Source organism: Zea mays, chromosome 2 (genome assembly GCF_902167145.1).
Source record: "Zea mays cultivar B73 chromosome 2, Zm-B73-REFERENCE-NAM-5.0, whole genome shotgun sequence".
In the NCBI taxonomy this organism is placed as follows: Eukaryota; Viridiplantae; Streptophyta; class Magnoliopsida; order Poales; family Poaceae; genus Zea; species Zea mays.
The window spans coordinates 175,186,049-175,198,654 of NC_050097.1; the positions used below are offsets into that span (position 1 = coordinate 175,186,049).

Consider the following 12,606-nt stretch of genomic DNA (forward strand, 5'->3'; position numbering starts at 1 on the left):
ACAAGTGCCTTATGACACGAGGTAACTCTAAAAACTCATCCTAGTGAGAGTGAAAGTGATATTAAAAATGAAAATCTCTCAACTAAAGAACTTGCACAATTTGAAGAAGTTTGCACTAAATAAAATGCTCAACTAAAATTGCTAAAACCAAAATTAGTTCGCTCACAAAAATACTTATCAAAATTTTCTTAAGTAGTTTGATCAAAACCCTAGTTGAATCTTTTTTAAAGAAAATTTTGTACCCAAGTTAACATCAGGGGCCGCTATTATCTTGCATTAATGCTTGTCCATGCCAGCAAAGATGAGTTAACTTGATCAGACATTCTACCAACCTTTTCTCTCTTTCTCATACAACCATCCGTTAACGTTTTGCTGCTGCACCGACACCGACACTTTCTCTCTCCTCTCACGCTCACTAACCTCCTCCTTTTCTTTAAGAAAAAATTTTAAAAGAAAAGCACAGCGCCGCCACCACCACGCTAATCAGCAGCAGCTGGTAGCAACGCGGGGGTTGCGCTGCTCTGCTTCCCAAGCAACGCACCAAAGCCAACGCGGCGCGGTACTATTATACCACCACACCACCCACCGATCCCACAGCTCATACCAGCGCAGGAGCAGCGCAGCGCAGCGCAGAGCGGCGCCGCGCGCAGCACCTCCACGCCCCCAGCTGCCTGCACATGTGAGCGGCCGCGGAGGGCGAGAGCTAGGTACATTTCGTTGTGCCGCCGCTGCGGGGTCCGTGCGCGACCGAGATCCGGTGGGGCGGTGGACAGAGATGGAGGCGAGCGCGGGGCTGGTGGCCGGCTCGCACAACCGGAACGAGCTGGTGGTGATCCGCCGCGAGTCAGGAGCGGGCGGCGGCGGAGGAGGCGGCGCGGCGCGGCGGGCGGAGGCGCCGTGCCAGATATGCGGCGACGAGGTTGGGGTGGGCTTCGACGGGGAGCCCTTCGTGGCGTGCAACGAGTGCGCCTTCCCCGTCTGCCGCGCCTGCTACGAGTACGAGCGCCGCGAGGGCTCGCAGGCGTGCCCGCAGTGCAGGACCCGCTACAAGCGCCTCAAGGGTTGCCCGCGGGTGGCTGGGGACGAGGAGGAGGACGGCGTCGACGACCTGGAGGGCGAGTTCGGCCTGCAGGACGGCGCCGGCCACGAGGACGACCCGCAGTACGTCGCCGAGTCCATGCTGCGGGCGCAGATGAGCTACGGCCGCGGCGGCGACGCGCACCCGGACTTCAACCCCGTCCCCAACGTGCCGCTCCTCACCAACGGCCAGATGGTACACCTGCTCCTCTTCCTCTCCTCCGCTGCTTGCAATGCTTTCGGCTGAGATTGAACTCGATTGTGACATGCTCACTGCGCCTGTAGGTTGATGACATCCCGCCGGAGCAGCACGCGCTCGTGCCGTCCTACATGGGCAGCGGCGGCGGCGGCAAGAGGATCCACCCGCTCCCCTTCGCAGATTCCAACCTTCCAGGTGCGTGATTGACGCTGTTTGATGTTGGAATCTTCCAGTGCGAATGCCCAAATGTCTACCCATCTGCTGATTACCGTCTTGCTGGTTCCGCAGTGCAACCGAGATCCATGGACCCGTCCAAGGATTTGGCCGCCTACGGCTACGGCAGCGTGGCTTGGAAGGAAAGGATGGAGGGCTGGAAGCAGAAGCAGGAGCGCCTGCAGCATGTCAGGAGCGAGGGTGGCGGTGATTGGGATGGCGACAATGCAGATCTGCCACTGTATGTGCTGTGCTCATCCACACTTGTGTTGACTTATTATTAGTAGTTCTTACCTGCTTTGATTACTTTCCTTTGGATGCTGAGTGCCGACAGTGCGCTACAGTCTGCATGCTTATTGCTGAAGTTAGCTGATGCCAGCTACTTGCACTACTAGATATCTAATGAGCTACAAGAGTGCGATGCCCACTTTTATCAAACTGCTAACCTCCATCTAGACACACATAAAAGTGATATCCAATTTCATTAGGCAATAAAGGGTTATGGTAGTTAATTACAGTATATATAAAAATCTGCAGGTTTGTTTGTAGCTTTGTTATTACTTGCTACATTGCTAGATGTCCCACAACTATATGAGTTCGAGAGAATCTAGAATTCGAACTCAACTGTTTATTCAATGCTGAATTTGCAGACTAGATAATACTTCACCGATATGGAATCTTTTGTATGGTGTATTTGTTGCTTCCTTTCATCTTAATGTTTTTCATCATGGTTGTTGCATGTATATACATAGAAAAAATGGTGTAGATAATTTTGCATTGCATTTTAAGGTCATATCTTTATCTTCTAAGTCATCTGCAATGTAGTATTTGGTAACAAAAACTTTGCTATTTCTTTCCATACAGTATTACCACTATGCGGTTCTAAAATGTTCTGTAAATTTCTTGTGCAGAATGGATGAAGCTCGGCAGCCATTGTCCAGAAAAGTTCCAATATCGTCAAGCCGAATAAATCCCTACAGGATGATTATCGTTATCCGGTTGGTGGTGTTGGGTTTCTTCTTCCATTACCGAGTGATGCATCCAGCGAAAGATGCATTTGCGTTATGGCTCATATCTGTAATCTGTGAAATTTGGTTTGCCATGTCCTGGATTCTTGATCAGTTCCCAAAGTGGCTTCCAATTGAGAGAGAGACTTACCTGGACCGTTTGTCGCTAAGGTTAGTTGCATGTTGAATGGAATAAACTGTTGCCAACTATCTCCATTCTAAAGTTCCAAATCTAAGAAGTTCATTGCTTGTCTGACTAGGTTTGACAAGGAAGGTCAACCCTCTCAGCTTGCTCCAATTGACTTCTTTGTCAGTACGGTTGATCCCACAAAGGAACCTCCCTTGGTCACAGCGAACACTGTCCTTTCCATCCTTTCCGTGGATTATCCGGTTGAGAAGGTCTCCTGCTATGTTTCTGATGATGGTGCTGCAATGCTTACGTTTGAAGCATTGTCTGAAACATCTGAATTTGCAAAGAAATGGGTTCCTTTCTCCAAAAAGTTTAATATTGAGCCTCGTGCTCCTGAGTGGTACTTCCAACAGAAGATAGACTACCTGAAAGACAAGGTTGCCGCTTCATTTGTTAGGGAGAGGAGGGCGATGAAGGTACGATGTTATCCTGTGTTATGCTTTTCTGTGCAATTTCCTAACTTGTATGAACAGGATAGTTACATGGTTTTGATTTTCATTCAGAGAGAATATGAGGAATTCAAGGTAAGGATCAATGCCTTGGTTGCAAAAGCCCAAAAGGTACCCGAGGAAGGATGGACAATGCAAGATGGAAGCCTCTGGCCTGGAAACAATGTACGCGATCATCCTGGAATGATTCAGGTAGGCGTTCCTAGTCCTTGGTGTGCTATAATACATGCTAGTACAGTTAATCGTTGCCATTGTCCTACTTCTCTCTTTGTTTTCTTCAAACTGGAAGTTTGTTCTACTTAACGCCAAAATGCTCAAATTTCTGTGTCAACAGGTATTCCTTGGCCAAAGTGGTGGTCGCGATGTGGAAGGAAATGAGTTGCCTCGCCTTGTTTATGTCTCGAGAGAAAAGAGGCCAGGTTATAACCATCACAAGAAGGCTGGTGCCATGAATGCACTGGTAAAATCTCTGCACTTGATGTCTTTTATCATTCTTCTTGTAACCTAATAACAGTGTGTGATTGATGCTTTGTTGTTCTTTTGTGTTCATAATTGGTAGGTCCGTGTCTCTGCTGTCTTATCAAATGCTCCATACCTATTGAACTTGGACTGCGATCACTACATCAACAATAGCAAGGCCATAAAAGAGGCTATGTGTTTCATGATGGATCCTTTGGTGGGGAAGAAAGTGTGCTATGTACAGTTCCCTCAGAGGTTCGATGGTATTGACCGTCATGATCGATATGCTAACAGGAACGTCGTCTTTTTTGATGTAAGATTCAGCTTCCCTGTTCCAACAAACACCTTAAGCTCTTCGTTTTATTGTCCATGTCACATATGTTTTCTAACACTTGCATGATACAGATCAACATGAAAGGTTTGGATGGTATTCAAGGGCCCATCTATGTGGGTACTGGATGTGTTTTCAGACGGCAGGCACTATATGGTTATGATGCTCCTAAAACAAAGAAGCCACCATCAAGAACTTGCAACTGCTGGCCCAAGTGGTGCCTCTCTTGCTGCTGCAGCAGGAACAAGAATAAAAAGAAGACTACGAAACCAAAGACGGAGAAGAAGAAAAGATTATTTTTCAAGAAAGCAGAAAACCCATCTCCTGCATATGCTTTGGGTGAAATTGAGGAAGGCGCTCCAGGTGTTGTCAACCTTTCAAACATAGCTTACAACAGCACCGTTAGAGTTCAAAGGCATATTCTTAGATATAAAAAACCAGGACAGTTCTTCTGTTAATCCATTTCATGTTGACTTCACTACCTGTTGTGTAAATGGATGAAAGCATTTCTGTTTCTATTTGACACTTGTGAATAACATTGCACTGTTCTCCAGGTGCAGATATTGAGAAGGCTGGAATTGTAAATCAACAGAAACTAGAAAAGAAATTTGGGCAGTCTTCTGTTTTTGTTGCATCGACACTTCTTGAGAATGGTGGGACCCTGAAGAGTGCAAGCCCAGCTTCTCTTCTAAAGGAAGCTATACATGTTATCAGCTGCGGCTATGAAGACAAGACTGACTGGGGAAAAGAGGTCTATATACCATATATAACCTGATTCAAAGACTTTTGACTGTTCTATTTAAATAAAGATATAATGTGCTAAGTGGATCGTGGTTTGTTGCAGATCGGCTGGATCTATGGATCAATTACGGAGGATATCTTGACTGGATTTAAGATGCACTGCCATGGTTGGCGGTCTATTTACTGCATCCCGAAGCGGCCTGCATTCAAAGGTTCCGCACCTCTTAACCTTTCGGACCGTCTTCACCAGGTCCTTCGTTGGGCTCTTGGGTCTGTCGAAATCTTCTTCAGCAAGCACTGCCCACTCTGGTACGGATATGGCGGCGGGCTAAAATTTCTGGAGAGGTTTTCTTATATCAACTCTATCGTATATCCCTGGACATCCATTCCTCTCTTGGCTTACTGTACCTTGCCAGCCATCTGCCTGCTGACGGGGAAATTTATCACACCAGAGGTAAACATGCTTAAAAGTAAAGAAGGAAAAAAAGAAAATCTGGTTTTAATTATTCTTGAATCTTACCACCGATTTTTGTTTCCCCCCGAACTGCAGCTTACCAATGTGGCCAGTATCTGGTTCATGGCGCTTTTCATCTGCATCTCAGTGACCGGCATCCTGGAAATGAGATGGAGCGGCGTGGCCATCGACGACTGGTGGAGAAACGAGCAGTTCTGGGTCATCGGGGGCGTTTCCGCGCACCTCTTCGCGGTGTTCCAAGGCCTTCTCAAGGTCCTCGCTGGCATCGACACGAGCTTCACGGTGACATCCAAGGGCGGGGACGACGAGGAGTTCTCGGAGCTGTACACGTTCAAATGGACCACCCTGTTGATACCACCGACCACCCTTCTCCTGCTGAACTTCATCGGGGTGGTGGCTGGGATCTCGAACGCGATCAACAACGGGTACGAGTCGTGGGGCCCCCTCTTCGGGAAGCTCTTCTTCGCGTTCTGGGTGATCGTCCACCTGTACCCGTTCCTCAAGGGCCTGGTGGGAAGGCAGAACAGGACGCCGACGATCGTCATCGTCTGGTCGATCCTGCTCGCCTCCATCTTCTCGCTCCTGTGGGTCCGCGTCGACCCGTTCCTTGCCAAGAGCGACGGCCCTCTCCTGGAGGAGTGTGGTCTGGACTGCAACTGAAGAGGCAGAATTATGCCTGGTTTTTTTTTTTTTTTTTTTGGAATTCTTTTTTCTGTAGATAGAAACACAGATCCCCGGCATTTTCCTTTGTGTCCATGGTGGCGAGGCAGTGAGTACATCCCTTGGGCGAATCATGCCCTGCTGCTGCTGGTGGAGTGGTGGTGGTGAGTTGAATGGAATCTGTCAGTTGTGCAAGTTGATCTGCCAGCCGCCGGGGGCCGAGAAATGTGCCTGATGTTTCTTAGTAAATTATAAAGCTTTAAGTTATAGAGTCATGCACGTTCCAGAGTATGCCCTGCCATTGTATTCCCTTTACAGTTGTTGTATATTAGCAAAACGAACAGAATGATTAGGAGTTGATTCTCTCTCTTTTTTTTAGCAATGTATCAAGTCCGCCCACTCGCCCAAAACCGCGGTGGGCGGCGCTGTTCTGCTTCTGTGACCGTATAGAAACGACTTGTTCTTCGACATTTTGAACACGTGAGTCCCCGTCTATCTTTTTTTTTCTCTCTCTCTCTTCGGTAATGGTGTGGAGTGGAGAGCAAGATGACTAGATGAGGACATTTCTCCCGGAGAGGCCGGCAGCGGCAGGTAGCTGGATGCCAGCCACCCAAAAGTCCAAAGCCTAGTGCGACATCGGCGCTGCCGCGCTGCGACCGACCAAACCGCCAAGGGAGACCGGCCGAGGCCTAGGGCATGGGGTGAAAGCCGCCGCCGTGGCATCCTGCTGGCATGCAATGCCGTTGCACGTGAAAAGCCTCCTGGTGCGGTACAGCGGGGTTCACGCGGCGGAAGGAAACTGCATGTGCATGTGAGGCTGCGTATGGCGCCATGACAGACGCGGAGTTGTCCCGTCGGATGCACTGGAGTCACGGGGACGGCGGGGCTGGGGTTGTGGGGGCAGCAGGTCTGGCACAGGCAGCCTGCACCCTGCAGGCTACTACTCTCGCCATCCATGATCCCTCTGCTGCAAAGACGGTGGAAAAAAATTTAGCACCGCGTGGCTGCTGGCTCCGTTTTCACGCGTTCGATAAAGTTGTTTAAGTCTTGGAACTTAGCCATGTTGATGCCAAATAGACAGTAGAACATGAGTTTGATTTCCTATATATCAACCAAAAAATACATTTAATAAGTTCTAATAAAAAGAACAGATAAGTGAAAAAGAGAGAGAAAGAATTAGGCTAATAAAATAGATTTATTCATGACTACCCTTAAGATCTCAAAAGAAAGATCTTCAAAGCTTGAGAAAAGGAGTAAAGGACCTCCTGCTGTTGCAGGGCATATGTCACTCACGACCTGTAAGTTTTTCCAAGTCTTTAGTGCCATTACTAGGTTTCACAAATATGGTTTAGTAAAGTTATTCAAGTGGGCTAAGTAAAAAAAAATAACAAAAGACAAAAAAGAAATACCAAAAACAAATTAGGCGATGTTTTACCAAGACAAAATAAATAATTTAGGTGAAGGAAAATGTTATTTCATTAATTAATGTCAAATGGCAATAAAGAGATAAAGTGGACAACAAGACTGTCGTTTCTCTGATCCGTTTGTAGTCCACAGACTCAAGCAGAAAAAGGCTTTATTTTCTGTAGCAGCAGGAGCACAGTGCCCCAAGGTCGTAGTTAAGGGGTTTTTGTTTTAACTTGTAATAACATGTTAAGGGGTTTTTGTATTAAATATGAATTGCATGTAGAACATAAAATCCATTGTGTCATAATCTGGTAGGTAAGTGCTTGAGACTGGCTGCATAATAGAAGGTTTGTTTTCATTTTTGAAACACAAACATGTATCCTTTTTGAAGCAAACACATTTGACCGGTGTCTTGTGAATAGTATGGATTCATGTCCCATGAGCGCTCGTGCACAAAACAACACCCGCTAGAAGGGTACATAAGGGAGTTTGCTCAACTTGGATTAAGGTACCTTATTGATGCTATGATTTTCTTGATGTGTTTATTGACTGGCTGATATATTAATGTTTTGATCTGTGTTCTCATATGGCAACTGATGACTATAGAGTTGTTTGTTTTAATATAATCGATTTTTGATCATTTAACGTTTGTTTCTACAAACTATTCTCACTACTAACAATTACATTGGTATTTGAAAAGGAATATAACTCTTGCTCTACAACCCCTGCTTCCCAATTGTACCTTTTAAGTCAATTTAGTAAAAGGATTTTCATGGTTGAGCTTTACCTGAAGTTGCTTGGCCATCCCAACACTACAAGAAACTGATAAATGTTCGTGGGTAAAACTAAGAACGTGGGTATCGACGTTCTTACATGAGTTAAGTTCATGGGTTTAGTTAAGAACGTGGGTACCCACGTTCTTAAATTAAGTTCGTGGGCCCTAGTCAAAACCGTCGAACTTAACGCATTAGGAACGTGGGTACCCACGTTCTTAAATTAAGTTCGTGGGCCAACTGGACACCGTCGAACTTAACCCAAAACACCTAAATCCCTAACCCGCTGCGCCGCGAGCCTCTCTCTCACCAGCTCTCACACTCGCCCTTTCCCACCCCCACGCCGCCGCCACAACACCGGCCACCGCCAGAACACCAGCCACCTGCTCCGCCTTGGCTTCGCCTCCTGGCATACTTAACAATGGCTCGCGCGGCGCGATGATTGCCACCTGCTCTGCCTTGGCTTCGCCTCCTGGCATTCCTGCACCATTCCTGCAATTTGTATGTTTGCTTTGGGAAATTTGCGTAGCAAGCTGAAAAATTGATTGTTTGGTTGTCCACGCTATAAAATTAACTATTAATCATGTAACTATATTGCATTTTTCTAGCTTATTGCGAAACAAAAGCTCCAAAAAAATGTTGCAGTTGCTAGCTCATTAGCTGCTCAACTTTATGGGTTGGATATTCTTGCAGTAAGCATTCAGGTACAACAAATTTATTCTAAACTTATGAAATGATTCCTTATTTCCTTGAAGGGAGATCAAACTCTATGTATATGATGATCCATAACCTCCAGATAGGGCCGTCCCTGGGGAGTGCAGCTGGTCCAACCGAACAAGGTCCCCAAATTCTAAGGTCCCCTAAATTAAGTGTATCACCCCACTAATACTATATAGAGCACTATGCTTGTTTACATTTCAGCTTGCCTTTTGCTCATATATTTGATTTCTTACCTATGTACAGTTGGAGAAAAGTGTTGTTCTTTTCAAGCCAAAATTTCTCACGGCTGGAGAAGGTAATGCTTCTAGCAGACATGGCACATTTGTCGCGGCTGGTGTAGTGACTACCACTACTCAGAAATCACTATGTGGGCCACCTGGAACCATGATCTTTTATAGGATTGGAGAGAAAGAAATAAATAAGCAACGGAAAAAAGGTATGTCATGAGAAAAACAATAAAAACTAGCATAGGGCGTTGAAGCTGTTTCTTGCATTAAAAACAAAAGGACTAATGATATATTTAATATGTTATAGGCTATGAATGATTTTTAGAACAAGATCAATACTGCGATCTTTACTGGTCTGCAAGGTGGACCTCATAATGAAATAAAATGAAGGCCATGCAGAGCAAGTTGGACTTTTTTAGTGAGTGGCCTTGGTTCTATTTCTTTGGTCGGTTCTTGATTAAGATATCATGGGGGATCTTCGGCTTCCCCAGCCTCTGCTCCAAATAATCTGAATCTGATCCCTGAGGACACTACTCTCTTATTCATGCTTCTTTCTGAATAATTGGTGCCCTTTTTCCCAATGTATTTTTATGCCAATTCTTTTTATATTCTTCCGGATTTTTGTGTAGTTTCTTCCAAAAACAAGAAACAATGAAGATTTAAGATGCATGTGTACAATAACTAAATGCAGTATAATGTTTTCGCTTTAGCAAAATATGTCACACAGAAGAGTTGCATGATCCATCACTTGTTGCGAGGAGAACCATTTGGAGTTTTGAAAGTCGCCTAGAGGGGGGTGAATAGGGCGAATCTGAAATTTACAAACTTTAAGCACAACTACAAGCCGGGGTTAGCGTTAGAAATAAAAGCGAGTCCGAAAGAGAGGGCGAAAACAAATAACAGGTGAATAAGGCGGACGACACGGTGATTTGTTTTACCGAGGTTCGGTTCTTGCAAACCTACTCCCCGTTGAGGTGGTCACAAAGACCGGGTCTCTTTCAACCCTTTCCCTCTCTCAAACGGTAACTTAGGCCGAGTGAGCTTCTCTTCTCAATCAAACGGAACACTAAGTCCCCACAAGGACCACCACACAATTGGTGTCTCTTGCCTTGGTTACAATTGAGTTGGAATCAAGAAAGAATAAAGAAGAAAAGCAATCCAAGCGCAAGAGCTCAAAAGAACACAATTGTCTCTCTCACTAGTCACTATTTGATTGGAATGATCTTTAGACTTGGGAGAGGATTTGATCTCTTGTTTATGTCTTGTATTGAATACTATAGCTCTTGTATGAGGTGTGAAGGCTGAAAACTTGGATGCAATGAATGGTGGGTGGTTGGGGGTATTTATAGCCCTAACCACCAAAGGAGTCGTTGGTGGAGGCTGATGTCGCATGGCACACCGGACAGTCCGGTGCGCTACCGGACACTGTCCGGTGCGCTAGCCACGTCACCCGACCGTTAGGGTTCGACCGTTGGAGCTTCTGACTTCTGGTTCACCGGACAGTCCGGTGGTGCACCGAATAGTTTCTGTCCACTGTCTGGTGCGCCTTCTGGCTCTGCTCTGACTTCTGCGCGCACTGTAGCGCATTAACTGCTCGTTGCAGACGACCGTTGGCGCTGTGTAGCCGTTACTCTGCTAGCGCACCGGACAGTCCGGTGCTACACCGGACTGTCCGGTGAATTATGGCGGAGCGGCTCCTAGAATTCCCGAAGGTGGCAAGTTCAGAGTTTGGTTCCCTGGTGCACCGGACACTGTCCGGTGGCACACCGGACAGTCCGGTGCGCCAGACCAAGGCACACTTCGGTTGTCTTTTGCTCTCTTTGTTCGAACCCTTTCTTGGTATTTTTATTGGTTTGTTGTGAACCTTTGGCACCTGTAAAACTTATAATCTAGAGCAAACTAGTTAGTCCAATTGTTTGTGTTGGGCAATTCAACCACCAAAATTATTTAGGAAAAGGTGTAAGCCTATTTCCCTTTCAATCTCCCCCTTTTTGGTGATTGATGCCAACACAAACCAAACAAATATAAAAGTGCAGAATTGAACTAGTTTGCATAATGTAAGTGCAAAGGTTGCTTGGAACAAAACCAATAATTATTTCTACTAGATATGCATGGATGGCTTTCTTCTCATTTAAAATTTTGGACCACGCTTGCACCACTTGTTTTGTTTTGCAATGTTTTGGAAATTCTTTTTCAAGATCTTTTGCAAATAGTCAAAGGTATATGAAAAAGATTTTGAGAAGCATTTTCAAGACTTGAAATTTTCTCCCCCTATTTCAAATGCTTTTCTTTTGACTAAACAAAACTCCCCCTTAATGAAATCCTCCTCTTAGTGTTCAAGAGGGTTTTAGATATTAATTTTGAAGAGGGTATATCAATTTGAAATTATATCAAAAATAAGATACCAATTGAAAAATCTTTTCTTAACTCAAATTTGAAAGACTATATTTTTGAAATTGGTGGTGGTGCAGTCCTTTTGCTTTGGGCTAATACTTTCTCCCCCTTTGGCATGAATCGCCAAAAACAGATACTTGTGAGTGAAATATAAGCCCTTTTTACTTTCTCTCGCTTTGGCAAATAATATGTGAGTGAAGATTATACCAAATTGGAGAGCGTTGCAGAGCGACGACGAAGGATGAATAATTCGATGGAGTGGAGTGGAAGCCTTTGTCTTTGCCGAAAACTCCAATTCCCTTTCAATCTATGACTTAGCATGAAATGTACTTGAAAAACGACATTAGTCATAGCATATGAAAGAGATATGATCAAAGGTATAAATGAGCTATGTGTGCAAAAATATCAATCAAAATTCCTAGAATCAAAAATATTTAGCTCTTGCCTAAGTTTGGTAAATGTTTGCTCATCTAGTGGCTTGGTAAAGATATCGGCTAATTGTTCTTTGGTGTTAACATAAGAAATCTTGATATCCCCTTTTTGTTGATGATCCCTCAAAAAGTGATACCGAATGACTATGTGTTTAGTGCGGCTGTGCTCAACGGGATTATCCGCCATGCGGATTGCACTCTCATTATCACATAGGAGAGGAACTTTGGTTAATTTGTAACCATAGTCCCTAAGGGTTTGCCTCATCCAAAGAAATTGCGCGCAACAATGGCCTGCGGCAATATACTTGGCTTTGGCGGTAGAAAGAGCTACAGAATTTTGTTTCTTAGAAGCCCAAGACACCAGATATCTTCACAAGAACTGACAAGTCCCTGATGCGCTCTTTCTATTAATTTTACACCCTGCCCAATCAGCATCGGAATACCCAATTAAATCAAAAGTGGATCCCTAGGGTACCAAAGGCCAAACTTAGGAGTATAAACTAAATATCTCAAGATTCGTTTCACGGCCCTAAGGTGAACTTTCTTAGGATCGGTTTGGAATCTTGCACACATGCATACGGAAAGCATAATATCCGGTCGAGATGCACATAAGTAGAGTAAAGAACCTATCATCGATCGGTATACCTTTTGATCTAGGGATTTACCTGTCGTGTCGAGGTCGAGATGCCCATTAGTTCCCATGGGTGTCTTGATGGGCTTGGCATCCTTCATCCCAAACTTTGTGAGAATGTCTTGAATGTACTTTGTTTGGCTAATGAAGGTGCCCTCTTGGAGTTGCTTGACTTGAAATCCTAAGAAATACTTCAACTCCCCCATTATAGACATCTCGAAT

The 12,606-nt window shown here is 45.1% G+C and overlaps 1 protein-coding gene across 2 annotated transcripts; it reads left to right on the forward strand.

Moving 5' to 3' along the window:
* Positions 1–473: 473 nt before the first annotated feature.
* On the forward strand, positions 474–6,271 carry LOC103647318 (probable cellulose synthase A catalytic subunit 6 [UDP-forming]). 2 transcript variants are annotated; one of them, XM_020548467.2, is made up of 12 exons: positions 474–1,273; positions 1,363–1,471; positions 1,565–1,730; positions 2,401–2,667; positions 2,757–3,102; positions 3,190–3,327; positions 3,470–3,595; positions 3,695–3,907; positions 4,000–4,288; positions 4,480–4,676; positions 4,770–5,120; positions 5,217–6,271. In XM_020548467.2, the coding sequence occupies exons 1-12, from the start codon at positions 776–778 to the stop codon at positions 5,799–5,801; spliced, it is 3,285 nt and encodes a 1,094-aa protein (XP_020404056.1). In that variant the 5' UTR covers positions 474–775; the 3' UTR covers positions 5,802–6,271. The 2 variants fall into 2 exon arrangements, with proteins under 2 accessions (XP_020404056.1, XP_020404057.1); XM_020548468.3 differs by having other exon boundaries at positions 495–1,273; positions 4,486–4,676.
* Positions 6,272–12,606: the final 6,335 nt, after the last annotated feature.